The sequence below is a fragment of the Pinus tabuliformis genome, chromosome X, assembly GCF_031772625.1.
Source record: "Pinus tabuliformis cultivar Carrire ecotype Pingquan chromosome X, CPIR1, whole genome shotgun sequence".
NCBI classification, from domain to species: domain Eukaryota; kingdom Viridiplantae; phylum Streptophyta; class Pinopsida; order Pinales; family Pinaceae; genus Pinus; species Pinus tabuliformis.
In genome coordinates, this window is record NC_142308.1 from 461131881 (window position 1) to 461159361 (window position 27481).

At 36.7% G+C, this 27481-nt stretch overlaps 1 protein-coding gene across 1 annotated transcript in view; it reads right to left on the reverse strand.

The window, feature by feature from the left end:
• Positions 1–552: 552 nt before the first annotated feature.
• The window catches only part of LOC149140612 (zinc finger CCCH domain-containing protein 17-like), a 34848-nt gene continuing 7919 nt past the window's right edge, over positions 553–27481 (reverse strand). The window contains exons 3-4 of the mRNA XM_089451020.1: positions 2811–2832; positions 553–1629 (exon numbers count right to left, since the gene is read on the reverse strand). Coding sequence (XP_089307146.1) covers positions 553–1629; positions 2811–2832 — 1099 coding nt within the window. The remainder of the gene's footprint in view (positions 1630–2810; positions 2833–27481) is intronic.

The window sequence follows — 27481 nt, forward strand, 5'->3', positions numbered from 1 at the left end:
ACTTTTAAATTCACATCTTCTGCGCAATTCAATCTACAATTGAAACCCTTGCTGTTGTAATTTGAACTCTGAGATATACTCTGAACCTTCTCCTTCCGGGCACTATTATGCAAATCTGACATTGATGCTCTCTGCGCGCCTCAGGCAACCCAAAAACACAATAACAGAAACCGAAACATGATAATGGAAACAGAAATCTTCATATCCCCCGTTGTTTTCGAATCACGCATAAATACTAGCCCTTGAATGTCTCCTTTCACTCCATCAGCTATTAAAATCTACTTTATAATCTCCCTTTCCAGCTGTCGTTGTGATTCTGGTGATTTTGCTAATGTATATGGCCATCTGAAGCGCCACATCTCAATCCGGGTGTCAATAATAGTGGCGACCTTGTGGCAATCAAACCCTCATAAAAGCCACTTGACATTTGGCGGTTAATCACTACATTTCGATAAAGAAAATTCTAAGACTGAAATTGTCAAACAGTTAATGCGCATTCCCCATGGCAATATAGAGCATCCAACAGCACCTCATGATCAAATGCGCCGCCTTCTAAGAGACCACGAATTCTGTATTTCTGAATATCGACAATAATGCCAAACTGGATTTGATTCGGGCTCCAACTTCAATAACCGTCTTATGGTGCTCTCGACCTCCCTCATTCACCGGTACCATGATATGCTCCATTCCATCACCAGTGAAAAATAATCCACCAGGTCCAATCTGAAGTGCTCGCACTTCATTTCTTGAGAATACTCTACCTCGTTCATGAAACGATGGCAAGTCATAAAGGCGCACACTCTTATCATTGCATGAACAAAGCAAAATAGGTTTGGCTTGTTCATCATTCATCATGCACAGTGCAAGAACACCATGTTCTTCAATACGAGTGTAAATCTCTTCAAGAGCTATAGTTGATGTAGCAGCCCAAACCTTCACTGTGCCATCCAAAGAACACGACAAGAGAAATTGGTCCCAACAAAGAAGAGACATTACAACTGATGTGTGATTTCTCAAGGTTTGGATACATTGAAAAGTTTCCAGGTCCCAAACTTTTATTGTGTGGTCCATAGAGGCAGAGTAAAGTTTGTCTTTCTGTGAGACTAATGAGACAACAGGCAACATATGCCCTGTGAGGGAAGTTGCAGGGTCAAATGTATTGGTTGTAGGATTAAACTTCCATGCTAAAATGGTGCCATCATGTGTTCCAGCCAAAATCATTTGATCAGCGATCGCCAGAGCATGCACTTGTCCATTAGGGCTGTCTAGTAATAGCTCTGTCAAGTTGACGGTATTCAAAGCCTTGACGGCATTACGAAGGCCGACAAAAAGCCACGGACCTTCACTTAGAAGGCATCCAACTCCACTGTCGTCGCCTAAGGGGATATTTGTTCCCTGTCCTGTATTGCAGTCCCAGGCTATAAGCTTATTATGTCGGCCAACAGAATAGAGTTTGGCAGAGCCTAAATGCGAAAGAAAAGCAATTCCTCGAATAGGCTTGTTATCGTGGCCAACCAGCTTAGTCATGAAAGTGACATCGGAACCTCCAATAAAATGGGATTGCAGATATCTGCAGTCGTCTTTTGCATACTTGCAATTGCCTGCAAGCCAATAACGGCATGCTTTATCCTTTTTGTTACAGGTGCACAAAGAAATCAATAGTCCACTTCAAATATCAGTTCGAGCCACATAAAGACAAGACTATCATATAAAGAAAAACAGATTCACATTGCATCCTTGGAGTGTCTGGCATAGCATCAACCTGTGTGTGAATTGTGTCCTCCTCAGCTAACACACTTTAAAAGTTTGAACTAGTGTCATCCAGAAATATGTCTAACCATTCCTTAAATGGCGCACTATCTCCAGTTGTATCAATTAAAATCTTAGATGAAATTTTGATAGTAAATGTAAATTTGCATCAATCCCCTCCACTGGCTTTGACTGATCTTCTGATTGCACTTCAATGTCACCAGAGTAACCAGGGGAGGGATTCTTCTTTGTAGGAGATAAATCACCCATGAGCCAGAATTCAGAGATAACTCCATTAATGTACTTGATGCCAATCCCACAATAGCTGCATCATCATAGGGTGCCTCCTTGGACACACTGTCACTGCTCTCATCAACATTCCTGGAGGGAAACAAAACTCTATACAATAGGCATGCTAGGATTTGGACCTTCACTTAGAACTCGAACCAATTCCCAATTTCGTAGCACGCTACGAAACCACGCAAACAGGCAGCGCTGCGAAACTGCTAAAATAATTCAGGCGCTGCGAAAACACCCAATCTTTAAGCTAATCTAGAAAAATTGTGACAACATCATTTTCAGTGATAACATGAATGATCCAATGACTGTGCTCCACCGCTACGTTCTTTTGACTATATTGTGTAATAGTCCATTTGTTCAGGTTTCTGCCTACGTATGTGATTTTGCCTTCTGGTCTTCAACTATTCTAATCCGATCTTTAGCTTCATTCTTTATTCATTTTCTCTTTTATGCTTCCGTTGTTTTAAATAATACTGAGAGGGGGGTGAATCAATATTATCATATCAATAATTTTATTTTCCAAATAGATTTATATACGCTACTTCAGCTAAGTGAACTAGCGTGTACACACGATTGTACTTAAAGCAACCAACGTATATGTAGAGAACTTTTGATTTAGACAATTTATCATGTATTGAGCTTTAACCAGTATATCAGACATTTATTAGACAGTGCAGTAAAATCAGAATAAAGCATCACACATAAGCAACACACATGAACACCAAGATATAAGGTGGAAACCCAATGTGGGTAAAAACCACCTGCAGTTGTCGTCTTTGTCTTCTTTTAATAATAAGAAAATCTATTTACAATTTTTGTTGGCATTATGATGCATGTGTTGTACTTGATGGCAACCCACTCATAGAAGAATATCTCACCTATGTATAACTGGATGAATCTTCAGAAGAGATGTCAGATGTGACTGATGGAGGACAGCTCAAAGGAATCAGATGATAGTTTCTAAGTGTAACAAGTTAGCTTTGCCATCAAGTACAAAGGGGGAGATTGTTGGCATTATGAGACAAGTGTTGTCCTTGATGGCAAACCACACTGATGACAAATCATAGTGCAGAAGGTCAGCAGCAAGGAATTGATGATCAGTCTACAAGTATGAAGAAAAATATATACACGCTGGTTCACTATATCCCAAGTAGCGTATACAAGCAGTTTCACTATATACCAAGTCGCGTATACGCAGGTTAGCTATATACTAAGTAGCGCGTACCAGCAGGTTGGCTTCAGCAAAAGCGCGTGTATGTGGAAAACTTATCTTTGGTCCACGGCGGTTATTCCTTGGAAGTTGTGCCTATGGTTTTGGACCTTGGTGTCTCGACGGACGTGTTGATCCCTAGTTTTGAAGCTGTTGGTATTGGATTTCTATGGTTTTGGCTCTTGGTATTGAACAAGGCCTAAGGCTATATAAGGAGAAGAAGATCATTAGGCAAATGTATCTGAAATGTCTTGAATATCTGATGAAGTATTAGATCCAGTATGCAGGTTATGGGTTGATGATGCATTGCTTGATCTGAGCTAAGGAGAGATCTCACCGGTTGATGGAGAACAAGATCTAAGGAGAGATCGGGATCAAATGGTTTGAAATGAACTATCTTTATGATGCTTATTCTAGATCTACATACTGACGCATGTATTGTTCTATAAGTGTTATGAGTATGACTGATGTCTGGTACAGCTGCAAGTTATGAGAAATTATTTTTAGATCTGTACGCGGGTTGTCTTTGGCAAAAGCGCGTATACACGCGGGTTTGATTCATCGAAGTAGTGTATACATTGTAAAGCTTGATATTTGAAGTTGCAGATGGGTCTGATGGTTATTACAGAGTTCTGTGTTTGCTCTGTGTTCTGGTGACAGTGTTGTTAACAGGGTTTCAGTGATTCAGAGTTTGATGATTGTTTTGAGCTTCAATAATAGTTATGGGTCCAATATGAAATTGGATGAAAAGTGGCCTTTCAGATTATGTGTTGTGCTTCAGTGTATCCAGTCTGAAAATTGATGAAACGTGGTACCTGGAGGAGAGAAGATTGTAGGCAAGCACCTACGTACTAGTATCTAAGCTAGTACAAAAGCTAAGGGAGATCTTTGGAGCATTGTAGCAGGTAGCAGCCTGCGTACTAGTAAATGGATCGGCTAGTACAAGAGCAAAGGGGGTTGTAGCTCCCGTACTGGTATAAGACTGCACCAGTACAAATATTGTAAAAGGATTTTCTTATTAAGAAGAAGATTGAGATGACTTGCAGTAGGTGGTTTTCACCCACATTGGGTTTCCACCTTATATCTTTGTGTTCATGTGTGTGGCTTTTGTGTGATGATCTGTTCTGTTATACTGCACCTGTTTACTGTTAATATGGTTAATAATGTTCTGATGCATTTACTGAAGATAAGCTAACTGAATCATAAGATTTCTGGATATACGCTAGTTGCTTTAGACACAGAAGCGTGTACACGCGGGTTCACTTAACTGAAGTATCGTATATGTTTTTGAGCATTGAAAAAGTTTTAATGATCTGATAATACTGATTCACCCCCCCCCCCTCTCAGTATTATTTCCAACAATTGGTATCGGAGCAGGTTCTTTGGTAGAAGCTTGATCGCTTGAAGGAGATCCGTGGAACAATGGGAAAGAAGCTTAAGAGGAAAGCTCATAAGAAAAAGAAGACATCTCAGAAGATCTATGACAGTGGGAGAATCGATTGGGGATTAGGTATAAGAAGCTCTTCAGATTCAGAATCAGATTCAGAATCATTATCAGGTATGAATGTGTTATCCTCTGATGTTCCAGCTATATTTCCTTGTGAAAGAGACGGAAGTGATAGTGAAACTACTGAACTTGCTCTTATGGGTGAACAAGAAAGAAATGAGATAGAAGCAGAATTTAGAAGACTAAGAAGCAAAATTAGAACTCAAGAAGATATTCTGAACATAAGGGATAGAACTGCTAAGACTCAACGAGAGTTATTCAAGGAGAAATATCAAAAGTTGCAGGTTGAAGCAACATCTCTAAGAAATGAAGTCAATGACAAGAACACAACCATCAAGAAACTCAAAGATAGATCCAGCTACTATGAAAATCCTGAAGCTACAATCCTCTCACTAAAAGGAGATCTTGAAGAATCAAAGAAGCAGAATACAGATCTACTCCAAACTATTGCAAAACAAGAAAACGAAGTCACCAGCTTAAAATCTCAACTAGAATGTGCCTTCCGAGTTCGTCAAATGCAACAGGATCTGAATGAAGAACAAGAAAAGAAGATTCTCAAACTAAGGCATCAGTTGGAAGAAGGAAGGAAAGATGGAGAAGACATGAAGAAGCAATGTCTAGAAAAGGAGGAACAACTTCAAGTTGAGGTAAATATCTTGAAAGGTAAATTAGAAGAAAAGGATAAACTTTTGAGATTTCAAGATAGTACTAAAGCCTTGGATGATATCCTTAGTAGTCAAAGATCTCCTGCTATCAAGACTGGTCTTGGTTTTCATGAATCTGTTGAAGGTGAATCTAGCTCACAAGCTGAGGCAAGGAACTCTAAAGAGAAATCTAAAATGATCAACAAGGAGATGAAAGGTCAACCCCATCAACAATCAAGGAAAGAGACTCCTCAAAGAAAATCTTTTACTCCTCCTATGAATAATGTTGAATGTTATGTATGTCATAATCTTGGACATGTTGCAACTAGATGTAGAAGAAGAAGGGTTCAAGACCATCATGCAGAAAGATCATCACACTCAAGGTACTTTAATGGATATTGCTTTGCTTGCAATATGTTTGGTCACAAAGCTGCTGATTGCTACAGGAGGAATATGAAACATGTAAGATGTTATGCATGTAACAAGCTTGGACATATAGCAAAGGAATGCAGGAACAAAGGATGGACATCACACCAAAAGGAGAAAACCTCATCACACTTGAAGATATGGAGGAAGAAGGAAGTACATTCAGCACAATGTACTGAGACACAGCACAGCACAGACATATCAGACTCAGGGGGAGCTGAAAGTATAAAACTTCAGTGTTCTGAATCTCATACGCAAGTTCCTTAAAGGGAAGTCGCGTATATACGCTAGTTTGACACTGAAAAGTCGCGTATATGTCAGTCTGAGGAAAAGCAGTGGGGACAGGATCAGAAAAAGGATCTGATATGATTCAGTCTATTATTTGCTCTATTGGTTAATAGCTACAGTCTGCTGAGGATGTGTGGAAATGTTTTGTTACTTGTATGATATCTAGAAGTGTTTTGATCCTAACTTGAGGATGATGATGTTTTGATGCTTACTGCTGATATATGCATGATCAGATCTAACAGATGGCACTGGTTGAGGGGGAGCATATGCCTTTAGTAATTCATTGTTGGCATTATAGTTAATAATCCTTGGTGATGATACTTATATGGCTAAATGATATATCTTGCTATGATGTGGTTGTGAGTTGTCTATGATAAACTCTCATATGATTCTTGAAGTTACATAGAAGATGTTCAAATCAGATTTATGATTGATTCTTTGATGATGCATATATGGTACTTACATGGTAATCTTCATAAGGACAAGGAGAAGTACAAAGCTTGAATACACATCTTCCTCTCTTGATGATGAGTCACTTATATACTGCTGTTGTCATATGCATAAAGATCATACAGTTATGATGCAGGCACTCATGTGGATAAGGATTGTTGCTGATGATGATATCAAGAAGCTTTGTCAAAAGAGTTGAGCTCAAGATACATAGTGTTGATACATGGATGACTCCTCAAAATCACTGTGTTGGAGACATGATGATGAGTTCATATCTATATGATGATAGGTTGATACTTACATATGTTGGTTGATGCAGATGTTCCCAAGTAATGATACTTGGATCATGCAGAGCTTGATGAAATGGCTATGGTGGTTTCACACATGTGAATGACTCTGAATTCTGTTCAAAGGGATGAATTGATGCAGACATACCTTGTTATAGGTTGATGACTTATTCTCTACAGGACATTTACAGGTTGCTGATATGGAAATTGGTATACGCAAGTTGGAAAAGGACTATCCGCGTATATACGCTGATTTATGAAGATACAGTCGCGTATATGATAATTTGAAGGAAATCAGTGGGTCAAACTCAGAATGAGAAGATTCTGATATGGGTCTGACAGAGACCATCTGGCACAGGTTCAGGGGGAGCAGATAATCTTCCAATGATGCATTGTTGGCATTATCTTAGAAGCCTTTGGTTCTAGTTCACAAGTTGTTGTTGATTTCAGGTGAAACAAAGTCAGAGGAAGAACAAAAGGATCTCTTGGGTGCTGATCTGAATGGTGATTGACAAGATACTGGCGATATCAGTTATTTGTGACTTTCATAAGTCTTGGTCTAGATTTATTGTTTCTATGTCATATATCTCTTTTGTGGTATCTCTTTCATGGTGTCAAGGTCATGTAATGGCCTATTTTTGTTTCCCCACTATGCCTGGGATGATTGATGCAATATGATTTGTTGTCATATGTAAACTTTTGATATATCCCCACTTGGTTGGGTGGATGAGTCAATTCTAGTATGTCCCCACATGGTTGGGAAATGGATGTATGTATGAGTCTTTGGTGATAGGAAGGTCTTTTATGATGTATAGAGTCATATTCTTCTTGAAGAACATCTTTTGCAGATCTTGCCTACAGTCAGGAAGAGCATGAACAGCACACTTCAGCAGTATAGAGATTCAGCATGTACTCAGAGGGAGCATGGACAGATTGGTACACCTTGACATATACAAAGGGGGAGATTATTCAGAGATTTCAGCAGGTACTCAGGGGGAGTATGGACAGTGGAATGATTCAGCAAAGGAAGAGAATATCTTGGTCCACCCTTTGTCCTTGATGTCAAAGGGGGAGAGTGATTTGGTGTTGTTGCCATCAAGTCCAAAGGGGCAGATTGTTGGCATTATGATGCATGTGTTGTACTTGATGGCAACCCACTCATAGAAGAATATCTCACCTATGTATAACTGGATGAATCTTCAGAAGAGATGTCAGATGTGACTGATGGAGGACAGCTCAAAGGAATCAGATGATAGTTTCTAAGTGTAACAAGTTAGCTTTGCCATCAAGTCCAAAGGGGGAGATTGTTGGCATTATGAGACAAGTGTTGTCCTTGATGGCAAACCACACTGATGACAAATCATAGTGCAGAAGGTCAGCAGCAAGGAATTGATGATCAGTCTACAAGTATGAAGAAAAATATATACACGCTGGTTCACTATATCCCAAGTAGCGTATACAAGCAGTTTCACTATATACCAAGTCACGTATACGTAGGTTAGCTATATACTAAGTAGCGTGTACCAGCAGGTTGGCTTCAGCAAAAGCGCGTGTATGTGGAAAACTTATCTTTGGTCCACGACGGTTATTCCTTGGAAGTTTTGCCTATGGTTTTGGACCTTGGTGTCTCGACGGACGTGTTGATCCCTAGTTTTGAAGCTGTTGGTATTGGATTTCTATGGTTTTGGCTCCTGGTATTGAACAAGGCCTAAGGCTATATAAGGAGAAGAAGATCATTAGGCAAATGTATCTGAAATGTCTTGAATATCTGATGAAGTATTAGATCCAGTATGCAGGTTATGGGTTGATGATGCATTGCTTGATCTGAGCTAAGGAGAGATCTCACCGTTGATGGAGAACAAGATCTAAGGAGAGATCGGGATCAAATGGTTTGAAATGAACTATCTTTATGATGCTTATTCTAGATCTACATACTGACGCATGTATTGTTCTATAAGTGTTATGAGTATGACTGATGTCTGGTACAGCTGCAAGTTATGAGAAATTATTTTTAGATCTGTACACGGGTTGTCTTTGGCAAAAGCGCGTATACACGCGGGTTTGATTCATCGAAGTAGCGTATACATTGTAAATCTTGATATTTGAAGTTGCAGATGGGTCTGATGGTTATTACAGAGTTCTGTGTCTGCTCTGTGTTCTGGTGACAGTGTTGTTAACAGGGTTTCAGTGATTCAGAGTTTGATGATTGTTTTGAGCTTCAATAATAGTTATGGGTCCAATATGAAATTGGATGAAAAGTGGCCTTTCAGATTATGTGTTGTGCTTCAGTGTATCCAGTCTGAAAATTGATGAAACGTGGTACCTGGAGGAGAGAAGATTGTAGGCAAGCACCTACGTACTAGTATCTAAGCTAGTACAAAAGCTAAGGGAGATCTTTGGAGCATTGTAGCAGGTAGCAGCCTGCGTACTAGTAAATGGATCGGCTAGTACAAGAGCAAAGGGGGTTGTAGCTCCCGTACTGGTATAAGACTGCACCAGTACAAATATTGTAAAAGGATTTTCTTATTAAGAAGAAGATTGAGATGACTTGCAGCAGGTGGTTTTCACCCACATTGGGTTTCCACCTTATATCTTTGTGTTCATGTGTGTGGCTTTTGTGTGATGATCTGTTCTGTTATACTGCACCTGTTTACTGTTAATATGGTTAATAATGTTCTGATGCATTTACTGAAGATAAGCTAACTGAATCATAAGATTTCTGGATATACGCTAGTTGCTTTAGACACAGAAGCGTGTACACGCGGGTTCACTTAACTGAAGTAGCGTATATGTTTTTGAGCATTGAAAAAGTTTTAATGATCTGATAATACTGATTCACCCCCCCCCCTCTCAGTATTATTTCCAACAATTTTGTACTAGTGCAGACTCATACCAGTACGTAGGAACCTACCTACAGAAGGCTACAACCTTCTCTTGTTCTCCAGCTACTACTGGAAGGGAGCTACAACCCCCTCGCTTTTGTACTAGCCAATATGTTTACTAGTATGTAGGTGCCAGCCTACATAAAACTCCACTCTTCTACCAGGGACCACGTTTCATGAATTTTCTGACTGCATACTCCTGGAACATAACACCACAATCTGAAGGCCATGTTTCATCCAATTTTCATACTGGACCCATCAACAACATTGAAACTCAGAAAATCATAACTACAATACAACTATCAAATACATCTACCAATCACTGAAACTCAATCATCACTTTGTGAATCAACCACAACTGAATCAATCAATCATTGACAACCCATCATCATTGAAGAAAATCACAATTAATCAATCTGATCATTCAGAACACTGTTATGAGAATACAGTCATCAGAACAGAACCCAGAACTCTACTATAGCAAACAGAGACTACTGAAACTTTAAACATCATGCCTCATAAGGTATACACTACTTCCATGTGTCGAACCAGCGTGTATACGCACTTTTATTGAAGGGAACCAGCATACAGATCTGCAAATTCCAATTTATGATGTATACACTACTTTGATGTGCTGAACCAGTGCACATATGCTCTTTTACTAAAGCGAACCTGCGTACAGATCTGTAAATGCTCACTTAAAACATCACAACTATTCCAGACTTCAGTCATACTCAGATCATCACATTTACAGAATAAAACATGCGTCATTATTCTGATCTAGACTGTTCAAGATCAAACCACATAATGAGAATACTTTTAAGCCTTTATGATCCCGGTTCATCAACCTTCATCAACCATATAGGTGCCTCCTTAGGTCAGATCAAGTAAACCATCAGAAGTTCATTAACCTACATATATGATCCAACACCTCATAAGATATTCAAAATACTTGCTCACTATGGCCTAATGATCTTCTCCTCCTTATATAGTTTTAGGCCTTTCTCAATACCATGGACCAAAACTACTTAGGACCAATACCTTGGACCAAATACCTTGGACCAATTACCTTGGGTCAAATACCTTGGACCAAAAACTTTGTTTTTCCAAGATATACGCGCTTTTTCCTTTTGTGAAAGTGCGTGTGTACGTATATGCTCCTTTTGTTCAGTAAACCTGCGTGTATACGCAGCTTGGACAAGGTGAACCTGCGTATACCTCTCTTTCTTCATTCTTTGTAGTCTGATATGTAATTCTTTGCTATTGACATGTTGCACTGTGATCTTTCATCTGAGCGAGTTGACGTCAAGGACAACACCTGTATCATAATGCCAACAATCTCCCCCTTTGGACTTGATGGCAACAACAACACCAAGTCAGTCTTCCCCTTTGACGTCAAGGGCAAAGTGTGGACCAAGATATTTTCTACCTTTGACATAAATTATGTTGTTCATGCTCCCCCTGAGTACATGCTAAATTCTCTGATTGAGCTCCCCTTTTGTACATGCTGAGATGCACTGAAACCATCCATGCTCCCCTTGAGCACAAGAAAAGTCTGCAAAAGAAATATTTTCTAAAAGAATAACATGACTCTATAACTCAACTATGTGAGGACGACCTTCCTATCACCAATGGCTCGTACATCCATCCATCTCCCAACCAAGTGGGGATATAAATTACATCATTTGTCTAAGAGGACTCATTCAAATGTATGAGAAGACATATCACACCCTAGACTTTTACATGACTTAAGAAACAAATGGTATAACTATCTGAAGCCATAGCTAGACTCAACAACCATAATGCCAACAATGTTGAATGTACGTGAAGGCTAATGCTCCCGCTAAACCTGTGCTACCTGTGCATTGTTAACAGGTCAATGATCAAGGCATCTTTGTTAGTTAGATAAAAATTAATGAACAAAGCATATCGATAGACATTAATCATCAATATTAGTCAGAGCACCCATATTAGAGTCTGCCACACTGTTTTTCTTGTCTGAAAGACAAATACGCTCCTTGACCCACAGAAACCCACATGTGTACGCGAATATTCTCCATGAAACACATGTATAATAAGCTTTCTATGAAAAAAAGGATTTAACAGCAGGATGATGCAACAACTACTCCTAGCTTTTTTCTGAGATATTCAAATGTCTCTCTAGGTAGTGGTTTAGTGAATATATCAGCAACCTGTTCTTTGGAGGGAACATACTCCAATTTGACCTTTTGTTCAAGCACTTGTTCACGTAGAAAATGGTATTTGATGGGTATGTGCTTGGTCTTGGAGTGCATGACTGGATTCTTTGAAATACTGATGGCACTTGTATTATCACATAGAATGGAGATGGGTGGAGTACATGTGATCTGAATGTCTTGCAAGGTTTGCATCATCCAAAGTAGTTGTGTGTAGCAAGATGCAACAACCACATATTCTGCTTCAGCTGTAGATAATTCAATTGAACTTTGTTTCTTGTTGAACCAAGACATTAACCTGGAACCCATATAGAATGCACCACCACTAGTTATTTTTCTATCATCAACACTTCCTGCCCAATCTGCATCTGTATATGCATGAAGAGTAATATTTGTATCTCTAGGATACCATAAACCAAATTTTTGAGTTCCTTGAAGATATTTGAAAATTATTTTGATTGCCTGAAGGTGTGATTCCTTTGAATTTGCTTGGAATCTTCCAACGATTCCTACTGCATGCATGATGTCAGGTTGGGTACCTGTTAGATAAAGTAGACTGCCAATCATGGATCTGTAAGTTGGTTGATATACTACTGCTGATTTATCATTTGAGCTGAGACTGCATCCTATTACCATTGGGATACATACAGGTTTAGAATCTTCCATGCCGTACCTTTTCAAGATATGTTTCAGATATTTGGTTGGTGAAAGAAAGATACCATCTTTATTTTGTTGAACTTGTAGACCAAGAAAATAGGTAAGTTCACCAAGCAAGGACATTTCAAATTCTTGTTGCATTACTGAAGCAAAATTCTGACTCATGGATTATTCATTGCTACCAAAAATGACATCATCAACATAAAAAAAAATAATTAGCAATTTATCAGTTTCAATCTTTGTATATAGATTTCTATCTGTTGAACCTTTTTTAAAACCTTGTTGGTGTAGATATGTGTAAAGGAAGTAATACCAGGCCCTTGGAGCCTGTTTCAGACCATAAAGGGCCTTTTTGAGTCTGCATACAAGTTTTGCATCATTTTCAAGAATGAATCCTTCTGGTTGTTCAATATAAACTTCTTCTTCTAAATATCCATTAAGGAAATTAGATTTTACATCCATTTGGTATACTTTCAATTTCTGAAATCTAGAAAGAGCAAGAAACATCCTTATTTCTTCAAGTCTAGCAATAGGTGCAAAGTTTCCTCAAAATCTATACCTTTTTGTTGAGCATACCCTTTACAAACAAGTCTGGCCTTGTTTCTAATGACTTCTCCATTTTCATTCAGCTTGTTTTTGAATATCCTTGTAGTTCCTATAATATTTTTATCATGAGATCTAGGAACTAATTCCCAAGTATTATTCTTTTCAATTTTCTCAAGTTCTTCATTCATGGCCTTGACCCAACATTCATCTTTGCATGCTTCATTTACATTTTGAGGTTCGGTGGAGGATAGTAATGCTAGATAGCTTGAGGTTTCTATAATAGTTCTTCTTGTTTGTACACCTGCCTCTTTTTCCCCTAAAATTTGAGTTTCTAGATGATTTTTCTGAACATACCTAGACAGAGTCTTTTCTTCTACTGTTATCTCTTCTTCTGGTGCTTCATTGGTTTCTTCTTCAATATCATTGTGATTTGATGTGGGAAAATAATCCCCATCTTCTTCATTGTTATAATCTTCTGTTTTTATCTGTTTTGGATTTTTGCATGCTTCATCAACTACAACATCAATACTTTCAACAATTTTCCCAAGTCTTTTATTATAACATTTATATCCTTTACTTCGGGAAGAGTAACCAAGAAGAATACCTTCATCTTCTCTGGGCTCAAACTTACCAAGTTTTTCATCATTCCTTTTGATACAACATTTGCTTCCAAACACTTTAAAGTATTTTACAATAGGAGTCTTACCATACCAAAGTTCATGTGGAGTTTGAGTGCTATTTACCCGAACATTTGCTTGGTTGAGAATAGTTACGGCAGCGAATGCAGCTTCACCCCAGAAGGTTGCAGGAGTTCCAGATTCATCTAACATAGCTCGAGCCATTTGTTGAATAGTTCTGTTCATTCTTTCTACCACTCCATTTTGCTGAGGAGTCCTTGCGGTGGAGAATTGCCTTTTTATTCCATGTTGTTCACAAAAGTCAAAGAATTCATCCGAGGTAAATTCTCCTCCTCGATCAGATCTGAGGCATTTGATTTTTAGATCTGATTCATTTTCAACCAAAGATTTGAAGGCTTGGAACTTTTCAAATGCTTCATCTTTATTCTTTAGAAGACCTATCCAACACATTCTGGAAAAATCATTAATGAACAAAATAAAGTATTCTTCTCCACGAGGTAACTTTCTCCTTGATGGTCCACATAAATTAGTATGGACAAGTTCAAGAGGCTTACTAGATGACCCTTCTCTTTCAATGAAGTGAGCTCTGGTTTGCTTACCGATTTGACATGGTTTGCATATTGTATTTTTATGGATGTTGATATCTAGAAGATCATGAACAACCTTGAATCTGCATGCTTTTCTTATTTGAGAAAAGCTTAGATGTTGCAATATTCTATGCCACAACCAGTTTTCATCATTTTGCTTAGATAGAACTGTTGTTGTCCTCCCTTGAGTATGTATAAGTTGTTTGGAATTCTTGTACCTTTGATCACGATCTCTCCTATATCAAGCTCACGAACAACACATCCATTTGATCGAAACACCACTTCATTTACTTGATCACACATTTGACTAACACTCAACATGTTATGCTTTAAACAGTCTACATACATAACATTTCCAGCTTTAACCTTTTCTTTCAAGAAAACAGAGCCTTTACCTTTTATGACAGCAGGAGTGTCATTTCCAAATGAGACATTCTTTTCCTTTTCTAAGGCATTAGATGAATGAAGTTTTTCTTTGTCACCTGTCATGTGTTTTTAGCATCCACTGTCGATGTACCACTAATTTTCTTGTCCTTTTGCATACAAGGCTATACCACATCTTTTTGTTTGAGATTCTTTCCTTGTACATATCTTGGGATTTAATGGAGTTTGCTCCTTTTGAGATGTTTTCCAAAATTTTCTCCTGCATTCAGATTCTTCATGACCAAAGTTGTTACAGATTGAACGTTCTATTTCATTTTCAAGAAGAGAAAAGTTATTATACGAACTTTTCTTGACCCTTGTTATATTCCTTTGGTTTCATGCTTCTCTAGTCATGATGGTTTTGTAAGAAACACATTGAGCAACTTTGTGTCCAAAATTATGACATGAAAAACATTTCCCATTAAAGAAGTTCCTGCGACTATCGAATCTATTGACCTGGTGATTGTAGTTTCTATTGATATTCATCTTTGGAGAAAATTGAGTATGATTTACCTGAGGTTGGTTGTGGCTTCTATTCATCCTTGGAGTAAATTGAGTCTGATTTACCTGGTGATCTGCTTTATGCCTTTGCTGACAATTGTCATATTGTTCACTGGTCTTTGCTGCATCAAGATAGCTTTTAGTGGAGGTTGACAGCTTCTGTGATTGAGATGCTTCTTCAGTATATCCAAGACCTGTCTTTATCAGAGGAGAATGCTGCACTTTGATAATTTCATTTAAAGTTTCTGATCCTTTAGCAAATCTAAGATTGAGAGATTTCGTTTTCTCAAGATCCTTTCTTAGACCCACAATTTCACATTCTAGTTTTTCATTGTGTTTTTGTTTTTCAGCAAGTTGGTATGTCAAGGTATCTATAATCATATTATTTTCTTCTAAACAGATTTTGAGTTTAGATATTTCTTCATGAAGGTCATCCTCTTCTAAAGCATCCCAAAAATTATCATTGTCATAAGCCATTAGAAGTCTATAGTCATTACTATTTTCATCTTCATCACTATTTGATAAACCATCGCTATCTTCATGAGTATAGTAACTCCTTTTATTTAAAAATTGTTTTATTCCATTTTTCATATTCCTCCCTTTTTCATATTTATCTTTATGAGGACATTTGGCAGCATAATGACCAACTCTGCCATAGGCAAAGCATTTGAAGGGTAGCTTACCTCTAAATCTTCCAGAACCCCGTTGAAGCTTCTTGACAAAGTTTACCTCATCTTCTTCTTCTAAAATATGTCCTGATTCATTGTGTTCTTCCTTTCCTTTTGCTGAAGCTTTAAATGCGGCTTCTCTCATATCTGATGGTCCTCCTTTTCTCATCTCAAAAGTAGTTAAGATTCTGTGAAGTTGTGTCATAGTGATAGTCTGCAGATCCTATTTTTCTTCTATGGCAGACACTTTTGATTCAAATTTAGCAAACAAGGATCTCAAAACTTTCTCAACTAAGGTAACTTCCTTTATTTCTTCACCCAGATTCTTCATACAATTAACAACCTCATCTATATGTAAGAAGTAACTAGCTATACTTTCATCATTGTGCATCTTAAGAGTTTCATACTAAATTCTAAGAGTTTGAAGCTTAGCACGTTTTACCTGAGAGTCTCCTTCGTAGCTCAGAATGATTTTGTCCCATATTTCTTTGGTTGATTTGAGTTGCATGACTTTGACAAACTCTGATTGTGATAGACTTCCCAATAAAGTATTGACAGCTCTGGCATTGGTTTCATATTGCTTTTTACCTGTCGTATCTGTAGGAATTGCTGTTGGAAATGTATATCCTCCTTCCAAAATTTCCTAGACATCCATTCCAAGTGATTGTAGATAGGCTGTGGTTCTTATTTTCCAATAAACAAAATTGCTCCCATCAAAGATTGGCGGTCTGATGGATCCCACGCTTTCTTGATTACCCATGATGATGGATCTCCCTTCAAGTGATCAAGCTTTCTCTGAAGGACAAGCTCTGATACCAATTGTTGTAAATAATACTAAGAGGGGGGTGAATCAGTATTATCAGATCAATAATTTTATTTCCCAAATAGATTTGTATACGCTACTAAAGCTAAGTGAACTAGCGTATACACGCGACTGTACTTAAAGCAACCATCATATATGTAGAGAACTTTTGATTTAGACAATTTATCATGTATTGAGATTTAACCAATATATCAAAGATTTATTAGATAGTGCAATAAAAGCAAAATAAAACATCACACATAAGCAACACACCTGAACACCAAGATATAAGGTGGAAACCCAATGTGGGTAAAAACCACCTATTGTTGTTGTCTCTGTCTTCTTTTAGTAATAAGAAAATCTGTTTACAACCTTGTACTGGTGTAGACTCATACCAGTACGTAGGAACCTACCTGTAGAAGGCTACAACCTTCTCTCATTCTCCAGCTACTACTGGAAGGGAGCTACAACCCCCTAGCTTTTGTACTAGCCAATACGTTTACTAGTACGTAGGTGCCAACCTATAGAAAACTCCACTCTTCTACCAGGGACCACGTTTCATGAATTTTCAGACTGGATACTCCTGGAACACAACACCACAATCTGAAGGCCACATTTCATCCAATTTTCATACTGGACCCATCAACAACATTGAAACTCAGAAAATCATAACTATAATACAACCATCAAATACATCTGCATCTACCAATCGTTGAAACTCAATCATCACTTTCTAAATCAACCACAACTGAATCAATCAATCACTGACAACCCATCATCACTGAAGCAAATCACAATTAATCAATTTAATCATTCAGAACATTGTTATGAGAATACAGTCATCAGAATAGAACCCAGAACTCTGCAACAACAAACAGAGACTACTGAAACTTTAAACATCATGCTTCATAAGGTATATGCTACTTCCATGTGTCGAACCAGTGTGTATACACACTTTTACTGAAGGGAACCAACATACAGATATGCAAATTCCAATTTATGATGTATATGCTACTTTGATATGCTAAACCAACGTGCATACGCTCTTTTACCAAAGCGAACTTGCATAGAGATCTGTAAATGCTAACTTAAAACATCACAACTATTCCAGACTTTAGTCATACCCAGATCATCACATTTACAGAATAAAACATGCGTCAGTATTCAGATCTAGACTGTTCAAGATCAAACCACACAATGAGAATACTTTTAAGCCTTTATGATCCCGGTTCATCAACCTTCATTAGCCATATAGGTTCCTCCTTAGGTCAGATCAAGTAAACCATCACAAGTTCATTAACTTGCATATATGATCCAACACCTCATAAGATATTCAAAATACTTGCTCACTTTGGCCTAATGATCTTCTCCTCCTTATATAGTTTTAGGCATTTCTCAATACCATGGACCAAAACTACTTAGGACCAATACCTTAGACCAAATACCTCAGACCAATTACCTTGGGTCAAATACCTTGGACCAAGAAATACCTTGGACCAAAAACTTTTTTTTTCCAAGATATACACACTTTTTCTTCTGTGAAAGTGCGTGTGTACGTATACGCTCCTTTTGTTCAGTAAACCTGCGTGTATACATAGCTTGGACAAGGTGAACCTGTGTATACCTCTCTTTCTTCATTCTTTGTAGTCTGATCTGTAATTCTTTACTGTTGACATGCTGCACTATGATCTTTCATCTGAGTGAGTTGCCATCAAGGAAAACACCTGTATCATAATGCCAACATCCGCTGCGTAACTCCTTAGGCTTAAAGAACCTTACAGTATACCTTTACTGTAATGTTAAAGGTTTCTTCCAACATTGTCTACATGTAAACCCAATACACTCTTCCCTGCACTTGATCTCTGTGTTCTGCACACCTGCAACCTTATGTTATGTAGAATTACTTCTAATTCACACACAACCTATGATTTCATTAGTTATACACATTGCACAACTCAGGAATTGAATTCTCTATGTATATATAAAAAAAATAATTACTTCAAGAGTCTCTGTCTCTCTCTGGCTTGATTTTCTTATTAGTGGCATTTTCCTTTCCTATCTGTCGTAGGCTTACAATCAAACCTATCTAACTCTCAAACTAATTCCTAGTTAGCTAACCCTTAACTAGCTAACTCCTAATTAGCTAACCCTTTTCTATGCATTTTAGGCTTGCATTTATACAAAAATATTCTATAACCAATTCCTGGTTTAGATCCATAACTTTCTCAACAAAATCCTAAAATATCTTCTTTATCTCTAAGGATCCTCTCTAGTTCCTCAAATCATGAAACCAATTCCTAATCTAAGATTTACAACTGATTCCCAAATCTTTCAACTATCCTAAATCTCTCATGTTCTCCAACATTCGAGAACATTTACAAATATGCCTCACAATACTTAATTAATTCCTATTCTCATTAAAATCACTCAAAAGCCTAAATAATTACATTAATTTAACACTTAGGAAACCAACTTCCTTAAAACACAAGACCCCCTATGTCTACTAAAATACAATGATTTTTCTGAGCTGAATGCTCCTGCATCAGACTCCCAAGGTAGAAAACATTCATGATCTCCTGATCATGTGTCTTCATATGTTGATAGGAAACCTCTAGGGTCCCAAAATTTAGTTTGTAGTTGTCTGAAAGCTCTGCACCTTTGCTGTTGTTGTATGTCAGTTGTCTTCTGTTTCATCTTCCTCTCCTTGTCAATCAATTTCAAGTTCTGATTGATCACACTTCCTACTGCTGTCAATCTCCTCATTCTGGACTGCTTCATCATTAATTGCCATAATTCTTCAATCTCTGTCTCCAACATATACTTGGGTTGGTCCATACTCTTCCATTTATTGCTTCCTCTTTCTCTTTGTCTCAGGTTGTTGTTGTTCACTAACTCTTCAAACTGCTATTCATTATCCCCTCTTTGAAGTTGTCGGATTCTTACTCTTACTGCCCTTTTATCCTTATCCTCTTTCATGATTATCTCTTTCTGCATTGAATCCTGACTTTCCAGCATTCTTTCCAGCAATTGAACATCTCTATTCCATGGATTAAATACTTCCACAGAATCCTTTTCTTCCATCATTTTTACTTGGCTTCTCATCTGTGCCAAATTTTCTCCAGCATCTACAACTAAACCTGCACTCACAAAACAATTATTAAAATAAAAATCATAAGGCCTTTGTGCCTCTTCTTCTTTTGGCAACACATCAATATGCTACTTTGATTTCTCCTCCTCTATCAGCACATTAGTATGCTGACTCAAATTCTCTAAAGTACTCTCAAGACTATTAGTTAGTCTCTCCTCCTCACCATCTGCTTCAATGATTTCTTCTTGCTCTTGTCCACTGTAGTGAACTCCTTCCTTTGCAATCACACTGTCATACTCTGAATTTCCTAGAAAATACTCCAGTAATTCAATTTATCTGTTACACTTCATAAGTACCTCATCATTACTTATGATTCCTACATTTATACACAAATTATCAGTTTGAAAATTACAAGGTTCAATAGTCTCAACTGTTGTTTCACATATCAGCTCTTCAAACTGAATTTCATCTCCTTCTTTCACAAGAAATTGTTTCGTTGTTATAATAGCTTAAAACATCAATTCTTTGCTAAATTATTTATATTGCAATAATTCAATGCTTTTCTCATTCAAGAGACATTCTCCATCATTCTTTACTTCAGAGTTTTTATCTTCTGAAATATGTTCTTCCATACTTTTGACAACTTCAAAATATTTCTCATCTTCTACAAAACCTGTAATCACATCAAAATTATTAGATTCAAATATATAAGGTTTCACATCCTCTTGCTGATCTGAATTCAATAGTTAAGAAAATCATCAATAATTTCTTCCTCAGAAAAATAAACTTCTTGATGTCTTGAACTATCACAATAGTTCATGAGATCTTTAATTGATCTCCATTCTTCAGCTTCACCCAAAACTTCACCTTGTTCTGCCTCACAAATAGAAACTTTCATTTCCAACCTAGCTTCTCTGAGTTTTTCCACCAAACACTTCTCTTGCCTCTGTTGTATCCTTCTCCATAACTTAGACCACTTCACTGCCTTTTTCATCAAGTCCCAACCTTGTCTTTGGCTTTCCTCCAATATCATCCTTAATGCATTAAGTTGTTATTTTAACTCCACAATCTCCTTGTCAAGCTCCTCTTCACTCATCCTCTTGCCATTTTCCTTGGCATCCTCTTTCTTCACTTTTCTTTTGTTGTGTTCTTCCTCAGAACCTCTATAATGACTATCAGTAGTCATTTTCTCCTCTATCTTCATGAGCTCCTCACTCACCTACTATGAGCTGCATTAAAGCCTCTGCAACAGCAAGTCCTCCCTGCTACCGCTTACCTCACCAAGATTTCCTATGTACTTGGTATTTTGGCAAGCACTTGGTTCTCTATCTCTGGAACCACTTTTGAGCACTTCTCTATTCTCCTTCTAGGCTTCAACTCATTTACACCTTTTTAAGAACACACCTATCCTCTTTATCCAACCTCTATTAGAATTATTCAAGGTTCTACCACATTCTTCTTTCATTCAGAAACTCTTACCAGCTTCCTTCATCTCATAGAAATTCTGCCCACATCCTCTGTGGAATTGCCTTTATGATCTTCCTGTGAGCTACAACAATACCTCTGCAGTAACAAGTCTCCTTCTTACTACATATGGCTCAGTAAGCTTCTCTCCTCTAAGCTCAGTGTTTTAACATCTCTCTGGTTCTTTCCTCTGGAACCAATTGAGCACTCCTTGTTCTAGGTTGCTGTAATTTTCTCACCTTCTACCTTCAAGACCTCTGCACGATCTTGTTCTACCATTCACCTGCACTTTGAATGGATTGTTCTCTATTTCTTTTGCATCTAAAAATTCTCCCAATATTATGCTACACTTTAAATATATGTGTCTATTGTTTGTCAGATTTAAAATCTGATCTCCTCTTGCCTACTTACATCACCATTCACCTTTATACACACCTTCAAAACATAATTCTTAGAACAAAGTTATCTCAAAGAATTCTTACACACAGAATTTCCTTATTCGGCTCTGATACCAAATGATGTCGGACTTAGCTGACTTCACCTACAGTATGCATATAAAATGCATAATTTATTATGTCCCAAGAATTTTAATTTCCCTGTCCAGTTAAACCTTCACCAATTAAGGCTTTAGGCTTCTTAATTAAACTTCATGCGGAAACATTTCAATAACTATCCAATAGTCTAAACCTTAATTAACCTTTCCAGTGAAATATTATTCAACCCTTATAAAATTTGGTTAATTCTATACCTCGCGCATATTAAACAAACCCCATACCATGGTCTCCAACTTTGGTTAAACTTCACCTAACCCATAAAACCTTAATCTGCTTCATTTATATTATTCCTCGTATAATAGAAATACTCCATAAACCACACATAAGGCTTACCTTTCAACTAATCCACGACCTTGGCACATTTACTGATGCTCACCTTACTGCGTCCAACCTCCACCATTGATTTCACTCCACCAAATCAACATCTATCACACGATCTCCATTCATCCTACAAAACTCAAACAATTTTAACTTGCATTGATAAACACATCGGGTCCACTCAAAATATTAACCTGCGCACACTTTTCCGCGCAATTACTATCCGATCAGTACACCAACGGACGGTCCTGATCACCGGAACTCAACAAAGATTTAACCCTGCTGTATAACTCTCATCAGGGCCGATTTCCAAATTAAACCCCATACTTATGTGCACGTGACATGTGTCCAATCACCCTTCCAACGGATGGCTGTGATCTATCGGGACTTAACTGGATTTAGTCACAACTCATAACTTTCTTGGGTCCATTTTTTTATTACCCTTAGGGCTTTGAGGCCGTGCGAGAAACCACTTCCCATCTTTGGAAACTTCCCACGTGCTTAATTCGGAACTTAAGAAACTCAGCTTAATCTCAGCAGTTCATCTCCTTTACTTTATCCTACATGACTTAATCCCAGCCACCTATTTCCATCACTCTCGTTCATTGATCTGAATGATCCAATGACTGTGCTCCACTACTACATTCTTTTGACTATACTGTGTAATAGTCCATTTGTTCAGGTTTCTGCTTGTGTATGTGATTTTGACTTTCCGGTCTTCAACTATTCTGATCCGATCTTTAGCTTCATTCTTTATTTCTTCGCTCTTTTACGCTTCCGTTGCATAGCTCCTTAGGCTTAAAGAACCTTATAGTATACCTTTACTGTAATGTTAAAGGTTTCTTCCAACATTGTCTACGTGTAAACCCGATACACTCTTCCCTACACTTGATCTCTGCGTTTTGCACACCTGCAACCTTATGTTATGTAGAATTACTTCTAATTCACAAACAACCTATGATTTCATTAATTATGCACATCACACAACTCAAGAATTGAATTCTTTGTGTAGATATAAACAAATATTTACATCAAGAGTCTTTATCTCTCTCTGGCCTGATTTTCTTATCAGTGGCCTTTTCCTTTCCTATCTACCCGTAGGCTTACAACCAAGCCTATCTAACTCTCGAACTAATTCCTAGTTAGCTAACCCTTAACTAGCTAACTCCTAATTAGCTAATGCTTTTCTATGCCTTTTAGGCTTACATTTATACAAAAGGATTCTATAACCAATTCCTGGTTTAGATCCATAACTTTCTCAACAAAATCCTAAAATATCTTCTTTATCTCTAAGGATCCTCTCTAGTTCCTCAAATCATGAAACCAATTCCTAATCTACTGATTCCTAAATCTTTCAATTATCCTAAATCTCTCATGTTCTCCAACATTCAAGAACATTTACAAATATTCCTCACAATACTTAATTATTTCCTATTCTCATTAAAATCACTCAAAAGCCTAAATAATTACATCAATTTAACACTTAGGAAACCAACTTCCTTAAAACACAAGACCCCCTTTGTCTACTAAAATACAATGATTTTTCTGAGCAGAATGCTCCTGCATCAGTTTTTAATATGGTTTTATCAATGAAAGTTTACTACTCTAGTTATGTGGCCAAGAAGCATGTTCCACTATAAAAATTTCTATCTCTGTATCAATTCAATAGTTCGGTACTTAATTCTACACTTGCATGAATGGAGGAAAATAAGTCAAAATTATAAAATATGTTTTTATTTCTCAAAGCATGCTAAATTATGTGCCACATGGGCTTAATATGTTGGTGCAAGTCTTGGAATATACCCATATCACACGTGTGGGATCCTAGCACATTATTTAAGCTAGAGCCAAAAATAGGTAACAATTTTGAAAATACCATGCTTTTCCTTGACTTCCATGCATATGGTGGCGAATCGCAAGAATCTAGAAAATTGGTTTTGAAAAACATATCAATTTACTTATATATTAAACCATCTCCAAAAATTCCATATGGTTTAAACGTTACATCTGGTTCTTCGAAGTAGATTCATAATTTTTTTTGTAAAACCCATATTGGAAAAATTATCTAAACAATCAACTTCATGCACGATTTACAATGCCATGGAATTGAATTAGGAAATTCAAAGAGAGGTTTTTGTTAATAATATGGAAAATTGGGTTCCATCAAAACATTTATCCAAAATACATGATGGTTTGGAAGATACATGAGGATATTTAAGCCCAATTTGTAAAAAATGCACAATTTTATGAGAATTCCAAATCATGCCCAGATTTGGGGAAAATGTAAAATCAACCATCTTAACTATATGGAGAAAGAATATCACTTATTTTAAGAGTCTAAAAATCATCATGTAGTATCTCATATGTATTTTGGGGATCAAAATCACCCAATCTTGTGTTGTAAAATCTCCATTTACTATTTTAAATGTAACTTCTAGTCAAGCAGATCAGAGATTGGGGGATTGGTTTTGATCCACCCAAACCTCTTTTTGTATAAATATTCAAGCTTAGAATAAATATATGAGTTTGAAATTTGTTATTGTAAAATGGCTTGGCATAGATAGCTGGTTAAGAGCTTCATCATGGCAGCAAACTTGAGTGCTGCCCTTATGTAACAATGTTGATTTTTCCTTAATAAAATGTTGTTAATTCTCTAAATTTCATGACTCTTCTTAGTATTTTGACATTTTAGGTTTTGTTAAATTGTAGATGTAGTAGTTTACTGATCTCAATATTCTATTTCCATATTTATTTATAGGTTTTAAGCTCCTTTAAAAAAATTTATGTCTTTATTTCTATTATACTTTGTTTCTTTATTATATAAAGCTACTCTAGTTTGGATCTAATTGGTTTGCATTATTTTGATTTTTTGTTTTTTTGCAGCATATGTGTGGATCCACTATAGGAAAGAATCATTGAAGGTTAAATACACTAATGAGCTACTCTTGTAAATTTGTATGAACACCCTCATGCATGAAAGATTGCAACTTAGAGCCTTTATAACATTAGTTGTTCCACACCCAGTGTTGATTCCCTTAGTGTTAACTTTTAGTCATTTGATTATATTGTCACTACAAGAATTCATTGAAGGACACTGAAACCTTAGCAAGCTCTTCATGATAGATCACATGAACATCCAAGTATGAAAGATTGTGATCCAAAACCCTTATAGCACTAAGTTTTTTTATCTCCCAGTGATAGGCCTTGTGGTGATTTGCCATTTGATTTTATTTATCCCAAAGTATGCTTTGCCAAAATTAGTTGTTATCATATGCTAGAATAGGCTCTAATCCTGCATTTCCTGTGCTTGCATCTCTAAGTCTTATGATCTCGGATTCGATAACTAAATGGTGGAATTAGAATACATATGATTTTACTAACATTTTTGGCATCATCTCTAAAGGGATTAGAACATAATTCTTTCACAAGTTTTCTACATGATTTTAGTTATAGGGATAACTTGGGGGTAATGATCAAATGGTAGGACGAGAGGTATGAACCTACACACCCACTTTGTTGGGTTTTCTCCAAAGCCTTGTTGTTTCATTATTTTTCTTTTCAAGTGTGTTTTCCTTTAGATTGATTCATGAAAATAATAGAAGCCTAAGTTGTGTGAATAGATAACTTGGTGACAACAGGGTCTTAGTAGCATGGTGGCACTTCAGATACATGATTAGTTTGCTTGCATTTGTTTTAAGTGTGTTTCCCTCTTATTTATTTAGGATTTTTAATACGAACTCCATACACTAATCCATGTTTAATACAAGGATTAACAACTAGTAAAGAATTATTCAAGGATGATCAATAGTTTGGATGAAATCTCTTAAATCCTAGTAGCAACTATGATTTATGCTTCTCAGTAAGAACAAATCTTGACAATAGTCAAGAACATATCTGCCTCTCCAGAAGCAATAGAAGGACAACAACTCGTTGAACCACATCCACATGAATATTCTCACCCTTGCAAACTTGTTGAGGAAACCAAAGAATTATGGACCGCTTTCAATGGAAAGCAACCATTAGAACGTGAGATTGAAGAATTTTTTACATGTCTATCCATGGATCGTCTAAGCACTCACTAATATAATCATCTAATGCTAGAAGATTTGCATGGTACAATAAAGGAGAATATGCTAAATGAGCCAAACAAAGAGGTAAAACAAGAGCATTTTAATTTTGTTGAATGTTGGTTTCAAGCAACTGTAAGGCCATACCACTCCTTCATTCTTCCTTAGTTCTTGAAATCATCATTAAACCAATTGGTTCTTCATACTCAGGTATGCATTGAATATTATATCCTAAACTCGAGTATGAATGCATTTTTATACATGTTACGCACATGGTTACGTTGGAAATACTCATATACTTGAGGAGATGTATTTATTTTTCTCAAGTAGAGTAGGATAAGAAATAAATAGATAAATAATGTTTCATACTGTAGTTAGTTTGTTTCTAAAATATAGTGCAACATATTTTTCATTTTTTCGTATAAGTGGGAATGTTAATAGTATAAAAGGCAAGTAGTTGAAAATGAGAGATCTATGTTTCTATAGCAAATTTCTATTGAGGTTACTTTTAGCTGCATATCTTTTTAGCACCTAATCTTATGTCAAACAACAACATGGTCCAACTATTACATTGATTTCCCACTTATTATTTATTTTTAGTTAGATTTGTTTCTAGTTTTTCTTTTCAATAAAGTAAGCTTTGACCATTATGTTTGGAATATTATGTGAAGTTAGAAATGGTTACATTGCAACATCGTCTAGTACTGCATATCGACTATCTGGTACCATATTTCAGCAACCAGTACCCAAAATTTCAGCTTCCAGAATTTCGGAACTCAATTTAGTACCAACACTCAGAATTTCATAATTTTGGTACTTAATTCGGTACCAGTACCCAAAATTTTGGTACCAATTTTCTATTTGCAAGACAAAGTCGGATTCAAGGAACTTATTCATTTGGTATGCTTAAATACTAGAAGAGTATTTTCAAAAGAGAAAAAGACATCTTCATCAATGGAATGGAACACTTAGGGGAGTATTTGATGACATCTTTCTTTTTATCTTAAGTTGTTAAAAATTATGCATTCATGCTTTATCATTACTTATCTGTTTTAGGACCGCTATTTCATGAATTTGATTGAATAAGCAATCATTTTCATAAAAGTTTAATTAAATGATAATTCCAAACTATTCATAGTTGATATACCTTTTTTTCTCTAGAATTTCATTTTTCTTATTCATATAGATTTTTAATTATCAATACAAAACAATTGCTCAAAATATAGTTAC